Source organism: Stegastes partitus, unplaced genomic scaffold, assembly GCF_000690725.1.
Source record: "Stegastes partitus isolate 25-593 unplaced genomic scaffold, Stegastes_partitus-1.0.2 Scaffold382, whole genome shotgun sequence".
In the NCBI taxonomy this organism is placed as follows: Eukaryota; Metazoa; Chordata; class Actinopteri; family Pomacentridae; genus Stegastes; species Stegastes partitus.
This window is the reverse complement of record NW_007578113.1, coordinates 297,646-325,485: the sequence shown is the minus strand read 5'-3', so window position 1 is coordinate 325,485 and position 27,840 is coordinate 297,646. Positions and strand designations below refer to the sequence as shown.

The following is a 27,840-nucleotide window of genomic DNA, read 5'->3' as shown; positions in this document are numbered from 1 at the left end:
AATGTCCCCTCTGTCCCTCAGAGCTCTGATAGCTGGCGGCGGTGCTCCAGAGATCGAGCTGGCCGTGCGTCTGGCAGAGTATTCTCGCACCCTGGGCGGTATGGAGGCCTACTGCGTGCGGGCGTACGGCGACGCCCTGGAGGTCATCCCCTCAACGCTGGCCGAGAACGCCGGTCTGAACCCCATCTCCACCGTGACGGAGCTCCGCAACAGACACGCACAGGGAGACAAGATGGCCGGCATCAACGTCCGCAAGGTTGTTTTGTCTCTTCTTTGCCTCTTTGATTGCGTTAGATAGCATCACTCTGTTACTGCATGTAGTCATGATAATATAGTCAACAGCTGGTCATTTAAGTGCTTTGTCCATCAAAAATGACAAATGTTCTCCAGTTGTTCTTGTTTTTAGTGCAGGCATTTGCTTTTTCCATTTTGAATTTTGGAATGTTGATCAGACAAACCAAGAAAATAAAAGATACTGACTTCGCCTCTAACCTGTGGATGAAACAGTCGCAGCCGTGTTGAGCATTGATTTTAAAAAATAAAGCAAAGCAAACTGTCATATTACATAGGTGATAATATTATCTCACTGAAGGTAACCAAGACGATGCTGCAGCGTTAAACCTCCCCATCACACAATCATATTTCCCTGAGGTACCCTACCAAAGGGATCAATACAGTTCTGTCTAATCTCATCTGATCCAATGAAATGGCTGGTTTCATTGGCCGTGACTCGGTATTGAGGCTGGTTTAACGGATTGGTTGACTGTGTGTTGAACAGGGAGGAATCTCCAACATCCTGGAGGAGCTGGTGGTGCAGCCTCTACTGGTTTCCATCAGCGCTCTGACTCTGGCCACAGAGACGGTCCGCAGCATCCTCAAGATCGACGACGTGGTACGACTCAACATCCCAAACTATGGATTACGTTTCTAAAAAAAATACTTTTGTTTTTATCAGCGTTAAATCTCAGTCTCAGTGAAGTATATTTCATTGTTTAAGTCAATGACCGTTTGTTTCGTCTTGTTCCAGGTGAACACCCGATAAGTCTGTCCAGTGAGTTCTGTCAGTAAGCCTGCTCGTACTGCGAGGGATCAGAGGACTCTGTCGACATCCGTCTGTCCAGATTTCCACTGTAGTTGTTACGTTGCCTAATTTAATAAACAAAGGCTTGTTTTTTTGTTGACACTCCAGCTGTTGCATGTGTGATTTATTGATTTATTTATTAGCCTTGCAAAAAGTTAAACTGCTGCTCTGTGGCCTGTTATGTGGTCACTGATAATCTAGCTTTCCGTTTTTGTGTTCTTGTGTTTCAGAGGATTTTCAAAAATTAAGTAAAACAATTGCAGTGTACTTTGGATTCTTTAACTCGGCTTATAATACTTTCTTACTCTTTGTTGAACATTAATATTTCATACGCCGTTATGTCTCAGCAGCAATCCTAAATGTTCAAGAATCAAATGAAGAATAGCTGCAAGTGGAAAATTGCTTTATTTGTACCTAATAGAAGGAAGCAGCTAAAATGCCAAAAATTAAATTGACAAAGCCAACTGAAGTCAGTATGTCCAGGAGATCGTGCAAAATATTGTGGCTCAGTTAAATCAGGGTTGCTTATCTGATGATGGTGAATAGAACAGACCCACATGAACCAGGTTTGTATTAACAGCCACCGTTATTGGGAAAATTCTGTCCACTGCTTTGTGAGGGACAGAAATGTGTTCACTGACTTTTCAGCCACCTCTTCATTGCAGTTCAGACATCAAGTCTGTGAGTTCGCAGAGATGGTTTTTCACTTAAGAGAGAATGACAAAAACCAAATACACTTCATAGCTTTGTGTGTGTAAACAGTAGAGGTGACTACACTCTTGTGCAATATCACCTACATATCAACTACTTTTCAAAATTAAAGCTTTACATTTACTATATTAAACATAGAGGTCCCACAGCGGGAGCAAAACTGAACACATGACTGAGTTTCACATATTTTGTTTTTCAATACTTTGTATGCTCATCAACTCATTCCTCCTCAGCATAGTGGATATGGGATTGTTTCTGGAGAGAGGTTCTGTTTTCTTCACTGACATTTTTTGCTTGGCCAGGTCATAGTTTCCACTTTAGAATTTTTTTTTTCCCCCTCTTGTGTAATTTTGGCTGTGCTTTGGATCATGATAATGTTCCTCCTCCGCACAGATTCTGCAGACCAGTTGTTATCTTGTCAGCTATTCATGGTGCCATCTATAAATAGCATCTCCCCAACACCTTTTGCCTTCATGCAGCCCCATATCATCACCACTGTGCTTCACTGTGGGGACTATACACTCACTGTGGCAGTCCTGACCAGGTTCATGCTGGACCCCATCCCAGACGAACACATTTATTTTGTTCTCACCTGACTGAAAAATGAGCTCCCAGCAGTCATTAGGCTTCCTTTTATGTTCTTTACCAAACTATCTTCTTACAGTAAGGCTGTTTTTTTATTAGGATTACAGCCATTGTGGCTCATTCTACGCCTTCCGATTACTGCTGCAACTGTGTTTCCACTGACTTTTGATTGGTCACTGATCTTCTTATATCATTTTACAGAGTTTTAGGAAATAGAATCAGACCATAGGTTCAAACCTGAGACAGTTCTGGTGTTCATCTTATCACCACTTTTGCTTTTACACTGATTGGAAAGCATAGCTGTGCTCAATTTGGCTTCTTTGAGCCCATGTTTTCTAACCTGTGTGTCAGTTATCACAGGTTTCTACTCTGAATTTTAAAATTAGTCTTCATAAATAATTTGTTTATAGGATGCAATCCCCTACTGTTGACACTTACCGATATAATTATCAAGAGTGGATACGATTTTAAATCATTTAAAGTCTGTCCACTCGTGTTTTTACTCTAAATTTCTCGTAATTAATTCGTCAGACGCTTTTAATTTGTGTGAAACCCGCGCATGTCATTTCTTGCCAGCTACGTCACTTCCTGTCCAACCAAGCCTCTCCGTTGCCAAGCAGCAGCAGCAGCACACCTGTTGCTTAGTTACCGACGGACGCAGTGGCCCTCTATTCACTCAGTTAACTTACTCCATACCTTTTTTTTTTATTATTAATTAATTTATTTTTATTTTTATTATAGCCATAACTTATTATAAAACTGGAACGACGTCATGGCGAATGCCCACCGGACCAACGTTCTGGTGACGTCGTGCCTGAAGACGCCGGTGGACCCGCACACCAAGGCGCCTTTAGCTTCGTACGAGCGCGAGAGAGCCCTGCCGTACACGGCTACGGGTCACATGGACAACCGGGACTACGAGAAGGAGGTAAAGGCGATGGAGTCACTTCACTGAGTGTTGATGCTGGTGTGCAGTTTGATGGTGTCCATTATAACCTCAGCTTCTTGTTTAGAACACAGTAAAAGTTCATCTGACAGCTTTTTTTACAGATGAGCTCCAACTAGCTCAGTCTTCCGAAAGTAAAGTAGTAAATTGGTTGATTACTACAACCATAAAAATAACCATAAAATGCATTCTTAGCAATGCAAACACATCAAAGATTTGGCTTAACAAGTTTAAAGTGGTTTGTCACATTAATGCTGCGGGTCTGAATTCAGAGGAAACACGTGACTGATATTTGATTGAACGTATTTCCCTTCTGTGTGTTCCAGACTATCCATTATTTCCACCAGTATGATCTTTAATCTGTTTGTCAGGTAAACCTGACAGCGTTTCCGTTCTTGTCCAGTCGACCTGTTGATGACAGTTTTAGGTCAGCCTGTGTTGCGGAAGGGATTTGATCTGTATAATATGTTTACCTGTCTATTTAAGGACATCCGTCTTGGCTAGATTACCAGACGTCTCATTCAGTTTTTAATCCCCAGCACTTATTTTTCCCCACATGCTGCATCTTGTGTCCCATTTCAGTGACACTCTTGATTAACGCCTCATGATGATGTGAGCTTTAATGGAGCCAGACAACTGATTCAGAGTGTGTGTCAGTTAAACTCCTTTGTGGTAAGCTGTCCTTTGTGCTCCACCATATGGCCCACGTCTCTGCCGTAGCACGATAATAGGCTTAGACCTGGAGGAGCCCGAGTGCCGCTGAGCATGGCTGCCCTGCTCCAGAAGGCATGGGGGTTAAAGCCAACCTCTTGTAGCTACAGTAAAATATCTGACAGCTACATCTCAGATCACACACAAAAATGTGTAAGTTAAACCATATGCTGTTTAAGATTCAAACATGAGCGCTGGCTGGGATGTGACATTGTTGTGATCTTTTTCCATTTCAGTTGGAATATGAGGACTCAGGCTCTGACTTCTGTGAGGAGGACTATCAGGGGAAGGGTGGTCCTCACAGGAGGACCGACTACGGAGCGGCAGGAGGCCACTTCGACCTGAGTGAAATCTTTTTCTCCAATGAGGAGTACTACAGCAAGCTGGAGGAGCTGAAGAAGGCCCACCTGCGCACTATGGCTGAGCTGGAGAGCATGTACCAGCAAAAGCTGCAGCTCAAGTCCATGGAGCCTTTAGACATGACAAAGCTGGATGTAGGGCACAGGTGGGTGAGTTTTGATCAAGATTGTACACGGAACTCAAAATGTATTGTGGTGAGTTAATTTTCTCTGTGGTTTTAACAGGCAAATACAACAAACAATAGCAATCTTATTCCTTTATTTACTATGGGGGATGCTATTTCAATATTTCATAGCACAAAGGGTCAGTTTTTCATTTACTGCCAGTGTTATGTCACGATGCAAAAAGTATGTTTTTTGTTTGACTTGTCCTTCCTCCTCTGAAATGTCTGCTGTTATCCCAGTATAATGGAGGTAAACCTAATTTTGTTTTGCAGCTGAAAGCTTAGAAAAACTCCACTGCAACACGTCTTTTCTGAAATACTGTTGCTCTCACTTTCGCTAAGCCACAAACCAGAAACTACCAAAGTGCTATTAGAGTTGTTTTTTTTGTTTTTTTAACAAACTGTTGACAGTATTATTTGTAGATTATCCAAACTACTTGACAATTGGTTGTCGAAAACCACATTTATTTGTCTTGTTGTTCTTCAGTGTTTTGTGCAGCACAAACTGAATCTCAGGAAGTGAAAAAACTCTGATCCTTTAGAACATTGTGAAGTTGTCAGATATGCTGGCCAGAGTAATGGGTGTAGTTAGAGCTGAAATGATGACTGAAATAATTGACAGAATATAAAATATCAAGATAGCAGCTGTTGCTCTCATCATAAATGATTAATTGAATTATTTTTCAAGAAAAAAGGCTTAAATTTGAGGATTTGGTGCCTTTATATTCGTGTAAATTGAATATCTTTGGATTCTGGACTGCTGATTAGAAATGATCAACATTCTGAACATGAATATTTAGGATCTGAGAAATTGTGCAGGATGTTTCTCACAGTTCTCTGACATTTTAGAAATTAAAGGATTGGTCAAAAAATTGAGAAGAATAATTGACAGATGAATGCATAGAGAAAATAACTTTATAATTCAAGCTTTTATTGTGTCTTGTAGTTTACCTGATTGACTTAATTTAAATTTATTAAAGATAACATGTCCCCTCCCAGTTCTTTGAGAACAAACAGTTCATTTCATTGTGATATGGACACTTTGAGATATTAGATTGTGATTTTACCAATCATTGTTTTTATTTTTGTTTGTTTGTTTTTGGTTGTTGTTAGGTTGCCATGGGCAAGTACCAGCCCAGCTGCCTCATGCCATCGCTTGAGGAAGTCGCACTCTGCTGTGGAGCTCAGGTGGGGCTCTGGACAGTCAGACTCTTCAGATGAGGAGGAAGCTGTCAGTAATGATGTGGAGAAAGGCTTGCTTTTCTCTCCCAAAGAGCACATCAAGAACATGTGGAGGGACTTCAAACTGTCCCCTTATAGTCGCCGCCTTTCCTCCTCTTCACTGCACAGCTTACCAGGAGACCAGAGGAGGTCACGAAAGAGAAAAGGAAAGAAGAGGCAGGGGAATAAAGATGGAGAACAGGAGCACTGGAGGCACAGAGTGACCATCCCAAAACCTTTTCAGATGACACTGCGTGAGGCTGAAAGGCGCAAGCATGGCGTAAAGACACGTTCAGAGATCGAACTGGAGAATAGAGAGCTGCGACGGCAGCTAGAAGAACTGACAGAGTGCCAGAGGAAGTTTCGTGCCAGTCCCGTACCTGCACATGTTCACCTCCCACTTTATGAAGAGCTGCAGGGGCGGAACGAGGAACGACTGCGAACCATGAGAGAGCGTCAAGAGCAGCATATTCGAACCATCCAGAAGCCCTTCAGCTTCCTAGAGAGGGAGCGACTAAAGAAGGAGCAGAAACGACTACGTGACCAACAACAGTCCAGCCAGGAGAAAGTTAAACCCTTCAAGGCCAAGCCTGTGCCCAAGTCTGTGTATGCAGCAGCATCAGGGGAGCAGATGAAGGAGGAGCAGCTGTATCGCTCTATCAAGATACAGATGAGAGCTCAGGAGATGCTCCACAGTGCTTCAATGCCTCCCAGCATGCTCACACGACGACTCAGTGAGCGTAAGAAGGCTAAAGACGGCGGCGCTTCAGCTGGAGAGGAGGACGGCTTTTCACATAGGCCACAAATAAACAAAGAGGTGCCTGACTTTGATGCCAGCTACAGACGCTTCCAGAAGCACCTGGAGAAACGGAAGGAGGTAAAGCCGACAACTGCATGTGAACCCTTTGAGCTGAGGACATCGCAGATCTCCTCACACCGAGAACGCATCTTGGCTGACATTGACAAGGAGCAGAGCAGCCCTCGGATGCTGCGCTGGCCACACATCAGCCCCGGACCAGCTCGGACTCCAAACTCCAGCCTCTGCTCATCGCTCTCAGGCAGCCTGGAGCTAATTCCTGCCAAAGCTACAGATGCCACAAAAAAGCGCCATGAGGCCGTGAGGTACCATCTTAGGATCCCAAACGTTTCCACCATTATAGTTGACATAGAGAAACCCTCAGAACTCAAATATCCTGTTTAGACACAATATGCTCCGTCTGGGTTTGAACTCCTTTACGGCAGAACTCTTGTTTGAACTCATTTTCCCCAAATCCCCAGCAGTGTGCTTGTGACCCACCATCCACTCCAAAACACTTTTGTAGCCTACTGTTGCACCCATATGCTCCACTGTCCACCCCCTCCTTGCCAAAGTCCACTCCTCCAGACCTTCCTCCATCTGTGACCAAATTATCTCCCTGAGTAGAAAGGCGCTGGAGCGGAGGAAGAAAGCTGAGGAGGAGGAGGAGCGGTGGAAGGAGAGACAGAAGCAGAGGGAGAAGAGGCTGCAGAGGGTGGTTGTGAAGCGTGCCCAGGCCAACGACCCCCATGTGGCTCTCTCACAGACCCACCAGAGCAAACTCAAAGAGTTCAGGTAACCTAAAGTCCACACAACCACTATGGAAACATCTGCCCGTTCCATTTGCTGAGCACCTAAATTCATGTTATAAATTCTGTTTACTCAAAATCACCACAGAAACTTCATGTTTGTCTTTATTTAAGAAATGATGGCATTCATGTATTATTTTATGAGGTTTTGTGGGGCAGCTCCTGTGTGCAGAGACTACAGGGCAAGCGGCTGAGGGTTTCCAGTGTCCTGTAAGGAAAGAGATAACCCATTATTCCATGCTCTCTAAAGGAAACAAGACCTTCAGCGCAGGAAGGAATACCAGCTGGAGATCAAGGAGATGCGGCAGAGAGTGAAGGGAAGGCCGCTGCTGTTGGAGCAGGTTGCACAGGTGAACGTCTCTGCCTCAGTCAAAGCTGATGTCTGCTTGATCGCCTCCATGACACACTTTCAAGTGTGTGTTTACAGCAACAGAAATAAAGACCCAACCAACACACACACCGAAAAAGAATTAAGCAAAGTTACAATATAAAACTAGCTCATTAACAACAAATTCCAAACTTAACAATTGTTTATTTTAATTTAGATTTTCAGGACATTAATAATAAAGTGAGTGAAGAAAAGACAAATCCTTAAAAGTAAAACTCTACTTGTAAATGCTACTGTTGAAACTGATCTTGGTTGTAAATATTACACTTTAAATTTTGACAGCCCTAATACACATTTATTTGATAAATGTAGGCTTTTTTCATTTATTTATTTTTTACAATGATCTGGTGACCCCCTGAAATTATCTTGCGACCCTCATGGGGGTCCTGACCACCAGTTTGGGAACCGCTGGTCTAGTGCACTTTTCAACTTTTTTTCTTCTGTTTTTTTTTTCTTTCATCAGCTTAATAGAAGTTTCTAAACTCCAAACGTTGAGGGTTGGGGTGTCTTGTTAGCCATTTTATTGACAATCCCAACGGGAGAAATCATTTTTTTGAACTTGTGCTTTGATAACAGAGGAATGCCAAACAGGCAGCGGAGAAGCGCTACGCCGAAGCCCTGCGTGGATGTGATGTCACGGAGGAGTTCATCAGCAGCAGAGCAGCCAAATCAGGGTCTGCACGCAGGGCCTCCCCGTCCAGTGACAGCAGACAAAGGTAAATCTGTGACATGGCTGCTGCACAAGCTACCAACAAATATTTATAGAAACGCAACATGATTCCTTTGAGTAAGTGTACATGTGTGCTTTGGGCTTCATGGTGAACATATTACTGTCATCTACTGGCTGTATTCTTCTATTGTTCAGTGACCTCGAGGAGCTGGACATGGGCTACGAACCTGTTCACTACAGAAAGGTCTTCCTGGATGATGAAGACGGGGATGATGAAGACGAGAGGGACGAAGGGAGAGATGGGGAGGAGGAGAGTGACAAGGCCTCGTCAAGTCACAGAGATGCTGAGGATGCCAGCGGTCGCTGCACAGCCGAGGATCACCGTGGAGACAATCGGCACTACTCTGATGAAAGCTACCACTACTCAGATGATCATGAGAATTACTCAGACGACAGCGAGCATGAGGCTGATACCAAAGAGCAGGAAGCAGGGGAGTGATGTCATCAGATATCATCATTCAAGTGGCGTGTACCATCGCAGAATTCAAAAGCTCTGACAGAAAACTGAACTCATCAAATAAATAAGTGAGAATGAGGATAAAGATGCTTCTTATTCCTGAAATTTTAAAATGTCATTGTGTTTCTAAGAATAAAATGTAAGAATTAAAACTGTACGCTGTACCTGAGACGGGGCTGTGTCTGAACACTTGCTGTTGCTCACGATTCAGTAATACCACACAAATAAACATTTAGTAGTGAGCAAGGAAATTGAGAATTTGGACATTTGTCAATGATTATCAATTTATGATGACTGCGAATCTTCACAGACATGTTTCTACACACTATGGGAAGAACGCCCGTCGACTGGTGCGGGAGTACGAAAGAGCTGCCAGAAAACTTGCAGACTACAGGAATCATCTACGTTTCAACCTGAGAAACTCAGGTGTCAATGGCTCCTTAAGGATATCAGTATGTGGAACTCCCAAACAGTCGGAGCTGATGAAGCCTCTTGGATGAGAGGTGGAACGTCTTCAAGGAACTCAAGCAAGTCCAGTTGCTACGATTGATCTACGAGAATTATCAATTTAATATGGCACTTCTGGGATAAGTAATGTAAATGATTTTGCTCCACTTTGACACTTTTTGTGTGCACAAAAAAAGCTCAGGTTTCACATTTCAGGGAGTGACTTTGGCCAAGGCCATTTGCACAGTTCATACTTTGACTTACTGAAGGAAAAGCACAAGTTACTAACAGCAGTATCAATGGCTTCTTCTATTGAAGCATCCCAGTAAACCGTGATTGTAGTGGTGTTCCTTAAATCTATTCTACATCCTACTTGTCGGGAAGATTTGATTTCAAGTGTTGCAGTTTACTGTTTTAGTTGTTGCTATAAAAGATTATGACTGTGGCTCAGGTGGTAGATTCCAGCGGTTTGATTCCCCCCTGTAACCTGTGTCATGGTCGTTGTGTCCTTGGGCAAGACACTTCACCCACCCTGCCTGGTGTGAATGAATGGATCATTGAGGTGGTGGTTGGAGGGGCAGAATGGCAGCCACGCCTCTGTCAGTCTGCTCCAGGGCGGCTGTGGCTGCAACTGTAGCTACCGCGGATGTGTGTGAATGAATAACTGACGGTGTAAAGCGTCTTTGAGTTACTCTTTGACTTAGAAAAGCGCTATTTAAATCTGATCAGTTACACTTTGCAACTTTAATGTGCAGTGTCTGAATAAAATAAACAGCAATTTGGAACTGTGACTGGAAATTAAACCTTTTTCTCAAGAAAATGTTTTTCTTGCGATTTATTTTGTTTTCAAGTTCCCAAGAGTTTTCTTGCCATGATTCCCAATGGGTTGGAATATATTTAATCACCTATTATGTAGGTGTATTAAAACGCCACACACTAAAAATTTGCTTAGAATACAGTAAACATGTAAAATGAATCTGGGGGCCATGAAACAGCAAAATTAAATTCAGCCATCACTAATTTTATGTCTTACATTTATTGCACATTTTGCATTTTATATTTCTTATTGTTTATTTTTGCTTATTTATCTGTGTTTAAGGTGGTGGGAACTTTATCTTTGTGCTGTCACAACAGAATTTCCCCTTGGGGATTAATAAAGCATTTCTATTCTATTCTATTCTATTCTATTCTAATGTCTTCAATGAAAAAGGTCTAATAATGAATGACATTTCAGAAACACAACACAGTTTGATGTCATATGCGCACAATGTTGACAGCATTAATTGTTTGTTTATTGCAATTAAGTTATTGGACAGAGCTTTGGATAAAAGACTATGAAATTAGAAATACCACCTCATTTGCTGCTATATAAAACACTCGTTCAGTGTTTTTTTCCAGCCACCATGACCTTGATTATGTCACACTGACGATGTAGGATTTTATTTTGTGAGTCCACGTTGATGTCGCACATCTCCAGAGGTCAGTCTGCAGCCAACAGTGGGCGGGAAACTGAGCTGACTGACAGCTCCACCCAGCCTATGACAAATCGTGACGACAACGCTGGCAGAACCAATCATGTGTTGGATGGGCGGGTACATAGTCCAAATTTTACGCGGCGCGCTACGGGCCGAAACACCGAGAATGAATATCCCGGTCTCAACCGGTTTCAACCGGTCCGTGGTTGGAAGCATGAGCTTAGAGGAAGAGCACACTTGCACGCATTAAAACATCTCTGCTGTCCAACAGTGTGTGCGAATAGAACCAGAAATAAAACGAGACTCTTTCACTTCGTGATTATGACCCGGAATACGGCTCCAAGTGTGACTCCGTGAATCTGTGTTGTTAGCTTAGCTTAACGTTACATTAGCCAGCAGACCTAAATCATCATTGACTTTTCCATTAGCACGCTAAGTTGCTAATAGCCGGGTGTAATCACTGATAGCTAAAAGAGATATATTTGAGAGTGATTGAAGACAAGAGACAATATGCTGTGGTAAACTGCGGGAAGCTCTTAACACATCGCCAAGAATCGATAAGTATCCAGCGCGAAGGCTTTTTTTTAAATTAGCGCCGACTGTTAGTGTCATTTAGGAAAGCTAACATTAGCTTTTGGCTATCGAATGCTAGGAGCAGCGCAACGTAAACGTGTGGCATGAGAGAACGTTAAACGCTTGTTTCATCGCGTTGATATTTCGGTCTTCGGCTACAAGTTCCATCAGTTAACCATTATTTGTTTTCGACGAGGGGACAGCACACACCAGGTAAGTTAAGTCCGGTCATCATTAACCTAACTTACCCAGCGTGGGCTAACGTTAGCATCCGTCAGTTTCTAAAGTAACTAATGTTGGGTGTTAACTGGCGGCTACTCAAACCAAACGTGACAAGTCACGACACGCGGTGGTCTGGTGCCTTTACGATCTGTTTTCCACCATTGCTAACGTATTTTAATTGCCCTCAATGGTCGTAAAACAGGTCTATGAGTCGGGTTGTGTGAAGGCAGCTCTACGCATATTGTTGACCAGGCGGAGGCGTTGTTTCATATTTTACCACTGTATTATATGTGTCAGTGACTGTCATAATTGAACCACGAGGGCTGCCTGCGGGCTTCAGGCTGGCTCCCTTAACACATTTTAGCCGAAATAGAATAATGTGTTTCTAAGTAACCATGCGTATAGCTTTCCCGCCTGTTTTGGCTCATGTATGTATGTATGTATGTATGTATGTATGTATGTATGTATGTATGTATGTATGTATGTACTATTTAAAACATTAGTAGAAGAGGGAGAACAAAGCACCCACAGTTAACTTTTAGATCTCCTATTGTAATCCATCCCACTTTAGTGTGTGTGTGTTTCAGTAGAACCATTGTTACTATTACCTGGGATTGCTGGGTTTAAAGTTTAAATAATTTCTACTCTTCTCCTGCCAGAATCTCTATGCCAGCAGAAATGACGATGTTGGCAGATCACCCAGCCAGACAGCTGCTGGACTTCAGTCAGAAACTGGACATCAACCTGTTGGACAATGTTGTCAACTCTATGTATCATGACATTGGATCCCAAGTAAGAACTGCTGTCTAGATAGGATTCATAGCCATTCAATGCAAAGTGAATGCATGTAGTGTATGTTTGCTAGTTAACAAACCAAAGCCCCTCATGGTTTGAGTGTAGTTGGACTGTAACCGAAAATAGGAATTTGTCAATTACCATTACCTTGCAGCAATTAGGGAAGGGATATGTTTGAAGTTGAGTTAAACTCTAAAGATTTATTGCCTTACAATGTTGTGCTGTGTTGCTGTCTTGTAGCAAAGAGTGGCCCAGGAAGTGCTCACCAACCTGAAGGACCATCCAGATGCCTGGACAAGGGTCGACACCATCCTGGAGTTCTCGCAGAACATGAAAACTAAAGTATGAACATAACATGTACTAATATTGTCGTGTAGGAAAGCTATGGACCGACAACAGCTGCTTATTGTCAGCCTCTCGGGGCCAGTGTAATAATGTGAGCTGATGTTATCAGTTTATCTACATCAGGCCAAGGCTTTGAGAATTCACTATGACTAAACTCCAGTGTTTATTAGATTTTCTCCCTGTCATGGAAGCCTGCTGTGTTTAAATCAGCAGTTATCTGCAGAATTATTAGTTTTACCATTTTTGTGGCATCTCTTGTGGGATGTATTTTTTGTGGTGACACCCTTAGTGGACCGTGTTGTCAAAATGTTGACGTTTTGGTGTTCCACTTGGTGTTGCTGATGTCTTTATTTGTTTCAGTATCATGGCTCTTGGTGCTTGCAGTAACTATCCACATCTTTGCATCTGATACAGACCACACACACTTGGTGCCAGAACAGTTAAATGCTTAACTTCGTTTGTTCCAGAGGACTTTTCGAGACAGTGTTGTGGATTAATGTGTTCTCCTTTAATGGATTGTATCTGTTTAACTATTGGCGGACACCATTTACATAATCACTGCCATTTCCCTCGTTTTTAAATCAACACTTTTGTTGTGTAGAGATAATAACTGAAGTTGCAGATGGTGCTCACGTTTGTGTGCCTGCTTTCCTAAATATGTTCACTTAGGTTTTTGTTGTTTACTGTCTGTATCTAAAGAGCATGGGGCACAAACTTGCGTTGTATATGGCTGTACATACATGGTGTCACCAAGACGACAGTGCAAGTATTATATTGTGGTCTACATTTGTCTTTGTTGATGAAAGCACTGTTTCTGATTATTGTCAAAGGTCTAAAACATCTCTATTATTCTCAGTATTACGCACTGCAGATTCTGGAGGCAGTCATCAAAACACGCTGGAAGATTCTTCCAAGAAATCAGTGTGAAGGTACAATCAGTCTCGTGGCATTAACTGAATAAAATCACGAGCTGTATTCCTTGTCTGGAAAGTGTTATCTTTGTTTTCCAATAAAAAAACATGGTTGTGTTTTCAGGAATCAAGAAGTATGTTGTTGGGTTGATTATCAAGACTTCCTCTGACCCTGCAAACATGGAGGTGAGATAACATGTGCATGATGCTGCACCTTTATGCACTGATGTAATGTTGCTGCTGTTTGTGCTGCTTAACGTTGATGCTACTGTTTTTATGCTTGTTTGCAGAAAGAGGGAGTGTACATTTCAAAACTTAACATGATCCTTGTACAGGTAAATACACGTTTGATAGTTTGGCACATGGTATAAGGACGATGGCTGACATAAAGCGAAAAGGCTGATGACACAGAGGCCATCTTTTCTTGACTGGTTTAGATCCTGAAGCAGGAGTGGCCTAAACACTGGCCCACCTTCATCAGTGACATTGTGGGTGCGAGTCGGACCAGTGAGAGTCTCTGTCAGAACAACATGATCATCCTCAAACTACTCAGCGAGGAAGTCTTTGACTTCTCCAGTGGCCAGATGACCCAAGTGAAGGCCAAGCACCTCAAAGACAGGTAAATATAATATGCTGTGACTACAGTGAAGTGCAGAGTTGTTGCTACGTCTGGGTTGTGGTGTGTTGGTGCTAACTTCTGTTTGACTTCTGCAGAAATGTGTGAAGCCCTGACACAAATATGAGCACAGAATTACTTTGCCTTTTTTGAGAGCAGTAGAGATAGACAGGAAAGGGGGGAGAAGAATGGGGAGAGACCTGCAGCAAAGGGTCGTGAACGGGAGTCGAACCCACGACTGCTGCGTTGCATAACTATCGCCCCTGTTTCTGGGTCGTCCGCTCAACTAGATGAGCTATAGGGAAGGCCACTGCTATCTATTTTATGTTTTACTTTCCTAGTTTACATGCATACGCTTGATGTACTTAGAATTCAGGAAATGGAGTTGTGTCATTTGGTGGACACATTCCAAACCCTGGAACAGTAATGTGTCATCGTTTTTGCTTTAATCAGTTTCTGGCACAGTTCAGATGTGCAGATATTCATCTCGTACATTCTATTAATCTGCACTGCATATTTGAATGACACTTTTTGAATGTATACAGCGTCAAATGTAAAACTGAAGTTTTTCTGCCCACGGTTCCCGTAGCAACTTATTGATATATGCTATCTCCAATTATTGACTAAAAAGGAAGGCAGGGAAGCGTTGTGTCGGCATTGTAGAATGGTTTGACGGCTCTTATTGTCATTCTGCTAGAGAAGGAAAGTGCTTTGGTTTGTTTTTTTGTTGTTGTTTTTGTTCTATTTTAATCAATCTCAATTTTCTTTGGAGGTGCTAAGCCTAGAGTACAGAAATGGGGCCCCTGGAATAGTTTGGGGTGGTCTTGTTTTGGTGGAATGTGCTTAGAAAATGAAGCTTTTTCCATCACTGGCAAAACATGCAAACATCAAACCGTTAGACAGGACAGCCATAAACCGAAAGAACCGAGACGACCGGCCTCATCGCATGATAAAAATCTTTATCAAAACCTGCCATTTTCAGCATGTAAGCGACTGCTCGGAGGTTGTTGTGTTTTCTGTAGTGAAGGGGATTTTAAACAGTGTGACACACATAGTGGATGACAGTAGAAAGCTGTGTGAGATATGCACACATACACACACAGTCTACACCTAGAGAGTTCGACTAAATGGAAGCTCATCTGGAGGAAAACTGATCAGGGGCCTGCATCTCAGGGTTAAAGCCTTGTGTAATCCACAAAGTTTCTGTCCAGTCTCAGTCATGATTCTGTGATCTCTAGTGATCCCTGCTGTTTGTCTTTCAGCATGTGCAACGAGTTCTCCCAGATATTCCAGCTGTGCCAGTTTGTGATGGTAAGACGAGGTCGACATCAGGCCTAACAGTTCTCAGCATCTTCCTTTGTTGTTTGAAGAATACCACAATACATCCTCACTGTGACTTTTTCCTCCCTGTAGGAAAATTCTCAGAATGCGCCGCTGGTCCACGCCACACTGGAGACTCTCCTCCGCTTCTTGAATTGGATTCCTTTAGGTTACATCTTTGAGACAAAACTCATCAGCACATTGGTCTACAAGGTAAATCAACTGATATTCATTGAGTAAATGATGTCTGTTGCAAAGTGATGGGCATTTCTATCTAAGATTTGGCTCACAAGTGTCGTGTTGGATAATGACATGGTAAGGATGATCAATATTTCTGTGCAAGAAAACCAGTCACATGCATGTTTTGCCGCATGATGTCAAGAAAAGACAAAGCACAGAAAGCTCTGACAGCATTTGCCAATTTAAAATGAAATTTAAAAAAAAAAACTTGTGATGTTCAGTTTTTGTATGTTTTCATGCTTTTCAAAAAGTAGATTAAATTTTTGACAGATTGTATATTGCTGTAAGTTTATTAGCTGAAATAAATACTGAGATTTAAGTAACAATGGTTCATTCTGAAGTCGTGTGGCCACCAGAGGAGCAGTGCTGGAGAAAGCGCACAAATTATACAGAACCGGTTGCCTTGTAATTAAAGCAAACAGGTGGTTCAACACTGACCTGACTTTTTAAAAAATTTTTCCCCCCAGTTCTTGAATGTGCCCATGTTTCGCAACGTGACACTCAAATGTCTGACAGAGATCGCTGGAGTGAGTGTCAACCAGTACGAGGAGCAGTTTGTCAACCTGTTTACCCTCACCATGTGCCAGCTCAAACAGGTACACACTCTCACACAATCACGTTGAATGGTACTTAAGTTAATTGCACTCAGTATGATTACACACTGACGGGTGTGTATCGTCACACTCACAAACACGCAGTTTGCTGCAGATCTCCTGCCTCACAAAGACTGCACGCAGCACAAACGGTTGTTTGATTGAACAGAACAACACACTTTGAAACCAGAGGGACGTTCTACAAACTCCTCAGAACACATCGAGCATTAGAGGAACCTGTAGGATCGCCAGTTCTTTGTTCAGAGCATTTTAATGCGGGCACAGAGTGAAACTGAAATGCTTCACTGTACTGTGTAGTCTGAATCAGCTGCCACGTGTAGACGCTATAAACCTTTGAAACACCCTTTATGAAGCTGGGATACATGCATAGCATTGCTGCTTTGTCAGTCTGGTAGAGTGATGGCATTCTGGCCTTTAGACATATGCCACTCAAACATGCCCATCACACTGATGAAAAGGGAAATGCTACCTATGCAATATTTGTCATATATGCAAGAGTGATGACAGGCTTCTGCGCTCTGTCCACGTCCTTGATGTTTGGTAAGCAACATGTATGGATGTTGTTGGTACGGCGTGTATCTAAAGTAACACTCCTATCTAATAGAATAGAGGAGTTTCAGTTGTCTCCTGGTGTGTGAACCAGGTCTATCCGGTCATGTTATCTTCAAGGACGTGCATTGTGCTCTTTAGAAAAAAGCAAAACAGGGTCATAGGTTCAGTGGAGAAATACAGATTCAGAATACATGATAGCTTGTTCTAACAATGTAATTAGGCAGAATAAGTAAGACCGAAAAAAGTTTGAGGATAAATAAATAAAATTGAGCTATTGACGTAATGTTTTGTCATCTGGTCAGATGCTGCCTTTGAACACAAACATCAGAGTGGCCTACGCCAATGGGAAGGACGACGAGCAGAACTTCATTCAGAACCTGAGCCTGTTTCTCTGCACCTTCCTCAAAGAACACGGGCAGCTCATCGAGAAGAGACCCAACCTGCGAGAGACACTCATGGAGGTAGGAGACAACACAGGGCGCTTTCACTTAGGAACAAACTCCACGTTTTACTGTTCAGACTGAGTGTTGCTTATCATGTGAAGGTGAACTTAAAGGATTGATGTCTACAGACCTGCTGCTCTCAGATGGTAGCTTTTAGTCATGTTTGGGACAAAACTCCTTCCCCTATCCAGTGACTGTTTTCCTGCCTCTCTGGTTTTCTTTTTACTCGTCTGTGGTGTCCTGATTACACCTTTGCAATGACATGCATATGAAAGCAATTACAGTGGGAAGGGCCACCTTTCTTGTGTTTTACATAAATGCAGGCAGATGATTGTTTCAGGAGGAGATGTGGAGGATGACAGCAGCAACAGTCTGTGCAGCAATTAAACCAACTGCTACAAGAAAAGCTCTGAGAAACTATAGCCAAGTGAAGAAATTAAAAAGTCAGGAGACCATAGATTATGTAATCAGACACTATAGGCTGCACAAGCATTTTTGCAATCACACAAAGTTCAGGTTATTTTAAAAATGGTGAAAAATAATGAGAACCAGATTGAGATGTTGTGACTTTAATTAGGTCAAAAAGCAACAGCAGTCTTGCACCTGTGTCTGTGCTATATTTATATATATATATATAAATAAATTAACTGATGGTCTAGATACAGCCAACCAGCTGGAGTCAATAGCCTGTGACATTATCTCTTCCCTGCAGTTTTATATGAAAATATTCCTCATAACTGTAGTAAACAGTTACATGCAACAGTTAATGTCAGTCCAGCTGCTGGAAACAGCTGCGTAACTGCACCAGATGTCTACAAATGCTGTTGCAGCAACTTCAATAGTCTGCCTCTAAATTGTATTTAAATTCAAAGCACAGTGTCTCTGGTACACTTCATCACTTGACACTCGCTAGACATGCTATTACAAATTGACACTGTAGGGTTTATTAACACGGCTGGAAATCAGGTAACACACCTGTACCTCCATCTCAGTAAACTGTAAGAGGTGTCTCGCAGGAGTCCATGCAGGTACTACAGCACATCGACAATACATGCATGTCAGGGCTCCAGACTGCGACCAAAAGGTCACATTTGCAACCTTTCTTTGAGGGTGTGCAAGTTAAAATTTCAGCTGGACATATTCATGCGAGTGCCTGATGATCATTGAGCTGTGTTGGTGTCGCTGTAACCGCAGGCAGCTACTGTGTTAACCACAGTGGTGGGAAGTACTGCTTTTATAACTTCAGTGGCTCTGCCTGGTGCGTCAAACAAGCTGTTTGTTGATGCGTGTTAAAAATATGAAGTGATCTGTAGCTGAAGAGGAGGCACACCTGATGATCAGAGAGACACCGACAGAACCGGGGAAGGAAAAAAGCAATTCATTCAATTCCAATGGCTACCTCAGAAGTAGGGCCGCAAAATTAAATGAACATTATTCGCAATAATGTTTTTAGCTTTCATGACATGAGCACCATCTGCTGTGGTATTTACAATTAAAAATGCGGTCTTCTCATGAACCTACATGGCCCATTTTTTCCACTGATAAAAAGAGTGTCTGTAAAAAATAAAATAAAAAAACGTCACGGTTTCTGACATTAGAATGCCCTAGTTTATTCTTTTCAATGTCATTTTTGGTCGCACACCTGTCTGAGCACACCGCAGCTACCACAGCCTGCAGTATGAGGCGTTTAGGGAACACTGGTAAAGTGTGATGTCTGTCGAAAAGAAAATGTTCAGCAAGTGATAAGTTTTGTGACAACGTGGAAGGAGAGCATCACAGAGAGGAGATGGAGGAGGAAGAGGAAGCAGAGAATCTTAGAGATGTAATGTTGTCTGACCTCACCACTTTGTCCTGTCTGCAGGCCCTGCACTATATGCTGTTGGTGTCAGAGGTGGAGGAGACAGAGATCTTTAAGATCTGCCTGGAGTACTGGAACCACCTGGCAGCAGAGCTCTACAGGGAGAGTCCTTTCTCCACCTCCAGCACCCCTTTGCTGTCTGACGTCCCTCCACGCAGACACCTTTACCTGCCTGTGCTCTCCCAGGTAGGACCTCCATCACACACACACACACACACACACACACACACACTCTATGAGAAACATATTTTCTACTGTGAATTTAGAGCTGTGTAATTACAGCACAAATACAAAACATGATTATTCTGATCAACTTTAAAGTTGTTTCTTATCATTAATCCTTCTTTATTCCATGCAAACATTTTAGTATTCAAAGCAGTCTCAACTTTAATACTGTACTTAATAAACATGGATTAGACTACTTGGTGGCTCATTAGTAGGGTGTTGCAGACTCCCACATCCATCCAACTAATCATCTTCTTACAGGTGCGTTTGCTTATGGTGAGCCGTATGGCCAAACCAGAGGAGGTGCTGGTGGTGGAGAACGACCAGGGCGAGGTGGTCAGGGAGTTCATGAAGGACACGGACGCCATCAATCTCTACAAGAACATGAGGGAGACTCTTGGTAAGTTAGCAAAAAATCTCTGTTGACAATTAAATAGTTGGGTTTCAGATGCTCAGCCTAATTCAGAAAACAACCTCCTTTATGACTCCCCTCCCCGTTAAGTATTTATTAAAGGTTCCATATGGTGAAAGTCCATTTTCATTGTGTTTGGTGGTTCTTACAGATTTGGAGGTGTGAAGTAATAGCCGTTAAGATATGCCTCCTTCCCAGCTTTACAAGACTGTGAGAATGTGACCCAGGTGGCACTAGCTAACCAGCTGCAGTTGTCAATCATAGCTGCAGATGGCATGTTCTTCCTGAAGGGGGCGCTAACAGCAGCAGCTCATTGGTTTTCATTGCAAAGCAGCCTGTTAAGAATTATCCTAAAACTGAGGGTTATACAGTCATGGTGAAATGAAACATCTTTGCAGTATTTTGAGCTTAAAAAAAACAAAAACAACAACTAAAAGACAGACTGTGAGTACATTTGCTGAAAAGGCACCATATCAGACCATTATTTCACCCATCTCTCCTTGTGTGTAGTGTACCTGACACATCTGGATTATGCCGACACCGAACGCATCATGACGGAGAAGCTCCACAACCAGGTGAATGGCACTGAGTGGTCGTGGAGGAATCTGAACATGCTCTGCTGGGCCATCGGCTCCATTAGTGGAGCAATGCACGAGGAGGATGAAAAGAGGTTCCTGGTGACCGTCATCAAGGTGGGACACTCAAACAGTATTGTGTTATATCAGCGTTAAATAGCATCCCTCAACAAGCAGAAATCAGTCCAACTGTCTGCAAGTGGTGTCTGGCCATATGGTTGCGTAACAGAAGCATTTATTTAGCCAACTGCTGCTGAGTCCATTTTAAGCAATACTAACATTTTTTTTTGTAATCCCAGACCATCCTCCACACAGCAGTTGTGTGTGTTGACCTGTAAACAACGTCTGCTAACTGTGTGTGTGTTATGTATGCAGGACCTGCTTGGCTTGTGTGAGCAGAAAAGAGGTAAAGACAACAAGGCCATAATAGCGTCAAACATCATGTACATCGTGGGCCAGTATCCCCGCTTCCTTCGAGCGCACTGGAAGTTCCTCAAGACCGTTGTCAACAAGCTCTTTGAGTTTATGCATGGTGAGAAATGGGCAACGACCAAGTCTTCCACACAGGTCTAATCAGTGCCCCTTCATTAAAACGTTGTTATGCCTGTCTGCAGCGTGTGGTTTCTGATGTGTTGTGCTGAATACAGAATCATTAAACAGACCTGTACACTGTTACTTTAAATTTGACGAACACACGAATGCTGTCGGTGAATTCGGCCTGTTGCGATTTTGTTGAGTTTATCTTCTTCTTTGTCACACAGAGACCCATGATGGTGTGCAAGACATGGCGTGTGACACGTTCATCAAGATTGCCCAGAAGTGCCGGCGTCACTTTGTCCAGGTTCAAGTGGGAGAGGTTATGCCCTTCATCGACGAGATCCTCAACAACATCAACACCATCATCTGTGACCTGCAGCCTCAGCAGGTGAGTCCTGACTCACCTGTCTCTGACTTATTCACATGGTCCTATCAAAAGTCAGCGTTGGCACAGCTTTAAGTGTTTGATGGCATCAGAGTCTGCCTGACTCTCAGGTGACACGTGTTGTGTTTTACAGTAAAGCAAGTCAGATTTAAGCTCTGCCCCTTGTCTTTGTCTGCAGGTCCATACATTTTATGAGGCAGTGGGCTACATGATTGGTGCACAGACAGATCAGGCAGTTCAAGAGCTGTTGATTGAGAAGTATATGCTGCTACCTAATCAGGTGTGGGACAGCATCATCCAGCAGGCCACCAAGGTAAGGACACCAGGAGGACCGGTGGTACAGTGTGATGCACTGATTTTGTCCCTGACCTGATACGTTTTCATTTAAGGCAGTGTGCAGCCCACTGTTGGTTGTTGTTGGTTTGTGCTAAATCTGTCACCTGGACCTTGTGCTGCAGAATGTGGACATCCTGAAGGATGCAGAGACTGTGCGCCAGCTGGGCAGCATCCTCAAGACAAACGTCAGGGCCTGTAAAGCTGTTGGTCATCCCTTTGTTGTTCAGCTGGGGCGCATCTACCTGGACATGCTCAATGTCTACAAATGTCTGAGTGAAAACATCTCATCCGCCGTCCAGACCAACGGTCAGCTCCTGTCTGATATTAATTTAGACGATGTCATGTGGGACTTGTGTCTGACCTGTAGTCGTACAAAGCTTTTGAAAAGTTTTTCATATAAAAGTTTTACTTTAATGAGTAGAGAAATTGTGTGAAGGTGAAACCCGGCACACAGCATCACTGCATGTCTCAGCCTCAATGAACTATCAAGTCATTCACATCCTTACTGACATAAGTGACACATCATTGGAGACTTTACGCAGTTGAAATCATATTCTTTGCATCGGCTTTGATCAGTAGTCAAATCCTTCAGCGTTTGCCTTTGCTTTGTATGTGTTTGTAGATTTCTAGGCTTCAGCCATTGAGACTTATTCTTGCTTGTTATGTGTACAGGTGAGATGGTGACAAAGCAGCCTCTCATCCGGAGTATGAGGACGGTGAAGAGAGAAACGCTGAAGCTGATCTCAGGCTGGGTCAGTCGCTCCAGTGACCCTCAGATGGTGAGTCTGGCTGTGTTTTATGTTCTGTAATGGAAGAGAGTCTTATTTTTAAATCAGTGGTAAAACGGCCTGTGTTTTATGTTCTGTAATGGAAGAGAGTCTTATCTTTAAATCGGTGGTAAAACGGCCTGTGTTTTAGCAGCGTTGCACACAAAGCATCCTCTGTATTCATTTAGCCGTGAGGCGGAGTTCAGATGTTTTGTGAATGTAGTAAGTGATATAATACAGCTCGTATCTAATTAGAGCTTTCTTTAAGCTCCATATTTACTCTCTGAACAGAACAGCCATTAACAGGTGCTGTCTACAGCCTAACTGAGAACATTTTTATTGTTTTGTTCTGTGGTCCAGGTGGCAGAGAACTTTGTGCCCCCTCTGCTGGAGGCAGTGCTCATTGACTACCAGAGGAACGTCCCAGCTGCCAGGGAGCCCGAAGTCCTCAGCACCATGGCAACCATTGTTAACAAGCTGGGAGTCCACATTACCGGCGAAATCCCCAAGATATTTGACGCAGTGTTCGAGTGCACTTTGAATATGATCAACAAGGTTTGTTTGAGTTGTTCGACTGTTCTGGTCGGAATTCAAGAAATTGAAATTTCAGTGAAAAAGTTACAGACTACAACTGTGGCTTGTTTTTCTTCTGTGCTGTCAGGACTTTGAGGAATTCCCTGAACACAGAACCCATTTCTTCTACCTCCTCCAAGCTGCCACCTCCCAGTGCTTCCCAGCTTTTCTGTCCATTGCCCCAGCTCAGTTCAAACTGATCCTGGACTCCATCATCTGGGCCTTCAAGCATACGATGAGGAACGTGGCTGACACAGGTCTGATTTAGTCGGGTCAAACTACAAGTTACAACAGAGTTACTAATTTTTTTTTAAAGGGTTATTAAAATTAAATGCGAAACAATAAATATTTTGCTATTGAACATAGCTAGACAGAATAGATGCAGATGTTGAAATGATGTGATTTATAATCCCAGATTTAAGTCTATAAAAACTGAAGGCAAAACCAGAAGGCTGTGTTTTAACAGCCTTCTGAATAAAAGGGATTATAGAACCATAGACTGTATTGTAACCTTGGGTCTGAACACTAAAGCCTGAAACCTGCCTTCTTTCTTAGAGCCAGCAGGTGGTGAATTCTCTGGTTGTCAAAGGATTTGCAGGAGAATTCATAATAAAAGGGCCATACTGCTCAGTAGACTCAGGGAACATTTTCCTAAGGTGTTTTTGTCTCAATTGCTAGTTTTAAGACTTTTTAAATGCAGCGTGGTGTTTATTTAGTCAATTTTGGCTCAAGTTAGAGTAAAGCAGAAAATAAAGCGGGTATGCGTCGGGTTGAGCTACCTGTATAATGACAGGTAGAATGGTAATGGTGGTCCACAAATGAGTCCATGATATCCCTGTGGCCATATCCAGCTGTTACATACAGTGTATGGATAAGGTACAAGAGCAGTCAGCAACAAGTTTTGTGATAATGTCACGTATAAGAAAGTAAAAAGCAGGTTGCCACTGAAGTGCAGATACTGTGTCTTTGAAGGATGTTTCTACAAGTATTACACAGCATAACTTCATCCAACATTCAGCTGTTGGTTCAGCAGAAACTGACCTCAGGTGAACTTCCATGTAGGTGAGCCGTGCAGATGTTGAATTCTACTAAATCTCTAATGAGTGTGTCCTCTTCCTCCGCAGGTCTCCAGATCCTGTACACTCTCCTGCAGAACGTGTCTGCAGAGGAAGCAGCAGCACAGAGCTTCTACCAGACGTACTTCTGTGACGTTCTGCAGCACATCTTCTCCGTGGTCACCGACACGTCTCACACTGCAGGTAAAGAGGCTGACCCGGGGACAGCTGGTTGTGTGAAGTCATGTCATTATGCTTCTACATTAAAATCATATCTTCCATCTTTGGTTCCATATGAATTATTTCTCAAATTCACAAGACGTTCTCAATATGCACATGACAAAGTTGCTAATGTGGGCCTCTGCTCTGTCTCCAGGTCTGACCATGCACGCCACCATCTTGGCCTACATGTTTAACCTGGTGGAGGAGGGGAAGGTCAGCGTTGCTCTGAGCGCTGCGAGCCCCGCCAACAATCAGGCACACGTCCAGGAGTACATTGCCAACCTGCTGAAGACAGCCTTCCCCCATCTGCAAGAGTAAGTAGGCTTTAGGCAGCCCGGGAACCACAGTAGGATTACACCAGCTATGTGTTTGGTTAATGTTTCCCGGTATTAGGTGCCTGCTCGTGGAAAAGGTTTTATATAAACACCCACGGATAAAAGGACACAAATAAATTAGTGATATTTTTAACACAGCTGGAGCAGCTTCATCATAAAATACATTTTAGGCAAAGTGAGGCTAGACTTTCATCTTCAGATTCGAGGGAATATCCTGAATTATTACAGCTGGATTCTTGCATGAAATAAGGTCAAAGCTTACAGAAGGGTTAGAAGATCTTGTGTTTTGTATCACATAAAGAAAACACCTGCTAATACAGCGCTTGTATGTTTAAAGGCTTATAATGTATAATATTAAAGTATAATGTTAACTGTGTTTGGCAAAAAAATCAAAGACATTTGCTGTCACTGGCCGGGATCATTTAGGGAGAAATCTGCAAACTTTCTAAATCCCATTGCAACTGAGCTGTAAATACACTCACAGCAAGCTGTCACTTCTTTGGGAGTGTCCAAAAGCCATCACAGACATGATGAAGTAGTTATCAGATGAGAGAAGAGTCAACAAAAAACGTGCCCAACCACGTCTATGCTGGTCTGACTTGAGGCTTATTGAACATCTTGTCTGCAGTGCCCAGGTGAAGGTGTTCGTTACCGGTCTGTTCAGCCTGAATCAGGACATCCCCGCTTTCAAGGAGCACCTGAGGGACTTCCTTGTGCAGATCAAGGTGAGTAATTGGTGGAAACGGCAAAGACCTGTAGCCTCGAAACTGAGCAGGAAATATTCTAAGTGTGGAAAAAACAGTAGACTGGAAATAATGGACCAGTTGCATCCATCCAGTATTTTGCAATAAACATAGAGACAGATAAAGAGGGTCCCGTAAGACTTTGAATGGTGATGGTTTTCTAACATATCATGCCAGAACCTGAATGATACTCGTCTTGTAGTAGCGACTCTGACACAGGAAAGGCACAAGCTAATCACAACATGTCTTTATTTTACACGGGTGATTTGTTATAAGTGGAAGGTTTAATCCACGCTTTAGCTTTTGACGGCCAGTATTAAACATGGATTCATCACAGTCTTGCCTCATGCGTTCTCCAAGTGTTCGTTATTTGCAGACAATATGTGAAAGAAGTTCCAACTTAATATCTGCATCACATGTGCCCTTTAAATGGTGTGAAATAATTCTAACAAAGCATGTGAAGCATAGTAGGAAAGATTTTGATATCAAAACATCAAATTAATCCGTCTGAGTCATTGGCTAAATGTGAAAAAAAAAAAAAAATCTCTGCTGGAATCAAAATAAAAATGAATGTCCTGCAGTTACATCATTGATCAAAAAAGGCACAACCAAAATGTACGTTTCAGTATTTTAAAGCTGCACCAGAAGTCAACAGACTACTTTAGCTTTGGGTCTTTGTACAAGGTTTTAGCCGTGCAGGTCTTCCTCTGGGAAACATGGCAGCTCAGTCGGCTTGAATCTGAAGCCTCAAGCCCGGCATGAGCAGTTCTGAGCCTCTGCTTGTGTGGTCCTGCAGGAGTTCGCTGGCGAGGACACAACAGACCTCTTCCTGGAGGAGAGAGAGGCGGCTCTGCGCCAAGCCCAGGAGGAGAAACACAAGCTCCAGATGTCTGTGCCCGGCATCCTCAACCCCCACGAGCTGCCAGAGGAGATGTGCGACTGAAGCCGGCCGCAGCGACCAGCGTGTACAGAACAACTCTGAAGGGCGAAAGCTCAAGAGGAAGCAGGGATGCTTCCTGTTGATAAATAGTTTTCTTTTCAAGTGTGTTTGTGTGCGAGTGTGTGTGTTTGAAAAGAGAATGAGGGGCCAGAGGAAGGACCCCAGCACTCGGTTGTACGTCGACCAAATCAATGTCAATATGTAAATGAGAATCGCTTCCCTGAACTCCCTCAACTCTGGTGCGGATTCTTCTTTCTTCTTCTTTTTTTTTTTTCTCCTACAAACTTATTTTATACAAAGATTTTTTTTTGTGTGTGTAACATGCCATCTTTTGTTAATTCTTTGCTATTAAAGCTTTATGTTTGGCCATACGGTTCTTTTACTCCACAACGTCAATAGAATTAAAGGTTATTTTTAATCCCTCTTCCCCCCCTCCAGTCACCTCCCCTCCCTCTTGTTAATATGTAATATATAATGTTGAAACACTTGCAATGGTTATTTGACAGATTGCTCTGGTTTCAGAAGTGCCGTGTGCACTGTGCAGGACGAATGTGATGCTCAAGGGGTAGATCTGTACTCCCTTGCTTCCTTTGTTGTCTTGTTTTGGTTTGTCAGTGTGTTTATTGTTTTTTTTCTTTGCTCTGTCTCTCCGAGCGAGTCGGGGCTTCTGTGGCTCTGCTTTTGGATGAGAAAGAAGGCTGTGTGCATATCATCCTGTTTGTAAAGCTGTCTTAGTACTCTGAGAATATAAAGTTGGCTATTTTTACAAAACATTATGTTTGACTCTTCTTCCTCAAATCCATGAAGGTCACGAAAAGCCAATATGTGACGACGAATGTCACGACTCTGCTGCCATAACTCACTGTAAACACTGACATATTTCAAAGGGATGTTTCTTTTTATTGTTTCTTATCAAAGGAAATGACAAAAGTCTGACTTCCAAACAAGGAAGTGGGCTTCATTTACAGCACAACATCCAGGGGTCCTTGTTTAATAGTTAAATGTATTTTACATAGACATGACTGATGAGGGGGCTGCACGGTGGATCGGTCGTTAGAGCTGTTTCCTCACAGCTAGAAGGTTGCCGGTTCACGTCCCGGTGGGTTCTCTCCGGGTTCTCCGGCTTCCTCCCACACAGTCCAGAAACATGCTGAGGTTAATTGGTGATTGTAAATTGTCCGTAGGTGTGAATGTGAGTGTGCTTGGTTGTCTGTCTCTAAGTGTAGCCCTGTGATAGACTGGTGACCTGTCCAGGTGAACCTGCCTTCACCCTGAGTCAGCTGGGATAGACTCCAGCCCTCCACGACCCTAGTGAGGATTAAACAGTGTATAGATGATGGATGGATGACTGATGATGAGCTCGCAG

At 43.0% G+C, this 27,840-nt stretch overlaps 3 protein-coding genes across 3 annotated transcripts in view; all 3 read left to right on the top strand.

Moving 5' to 3' along the window:
• The window catches only part of cct4 (chaperonin containing TCP1, subunit 4 (delta)), a 9,203-nt gene extending 8,015 nt beyond the window's left edge, over positions 1-1,188 (top strand). The window contains exons 8-10 of the mRNA XM_008284978.1: positions 22-256; positions 779-892; positions 1,028-1,188. Coding sequence (XP_008283200.1) covers positions 22-256; positions 779-892; positions 1,028-1,042 — 364 coding nt within the window. The 3' untranslated portion in view covers positions 1,043-1,188. The remainder of the gene's footprint in view (positions 1-21; positions 257-778; positions 893-1,027) is intronic.
• Positions 1,189-3,149: 1,961 nt separating this feature from the next.
• Positions 3,150-8,940, top strand: fam161a (FAM161 centrosomal protein A). Its single transcript, XM_008284977.1, has 7 exons — positions 3,150-3,305; positions 4,271-4,539; positions 5,671-6,900; positions 7,202-7,369; positions 7,634-7,733; positions 8,348-8,487; positions 8,637-8,940. Exons 1-7 carry the CDS (start codon positions 3,150-3,152, stop codon positions 8,938-8,940), a joined length of 2,367 nt encoding a protein of 788 aa, XP_008283199.1.
• A 2,228-nt stretch (positions 8,941-11,168) lies between these two features.
• xpo1a (exportin 1 (CRM1 homolog, yeast) a) lies at positions 11,169-27,250 on the top strand. Its single transcript, XM_008284964.1, has 25 exons — positions 11,169-11,666; positions 12,335-12,467; positions 12,711-12,812; positions 13,672-13,744; positions 13,851-13,912; positions 14,017-14,061; positions 14,164-14,345; positions 15,605-15,653; positions 15,756-15,875; positions 16,370-16,498; positions 17,371-17,529; positions 19,373-19,555; positions 19,856-19,994; positions 20,517-20,698; positions 20,957-21,113; positions 21,343-21,506; positions 21,682-21,816; positions 21,962-22,145; positions 22,512-22,618; positions 22,967-23,161; positions 23,268-23,436; positions 24,304-24,438; positions 24,611-24,770; positions 25,420-25,516; positions 26,331-27,250. Exons 2-25 carry the CDS (start codon positions 12,342-12,344, stop codon positions 26,475-26,477), a joined length of 3,201 nt encoding a protein of 1,066 aa, XP_008283186.1. The 5' UTR covers positions 11,169-11,666; positions 12,335-12,341; the 3' UTR covers positions 26,478-27,250.
• The last annotated feature ends 590 nt before the right edge of the window (positions 27,251-27,840 follow it).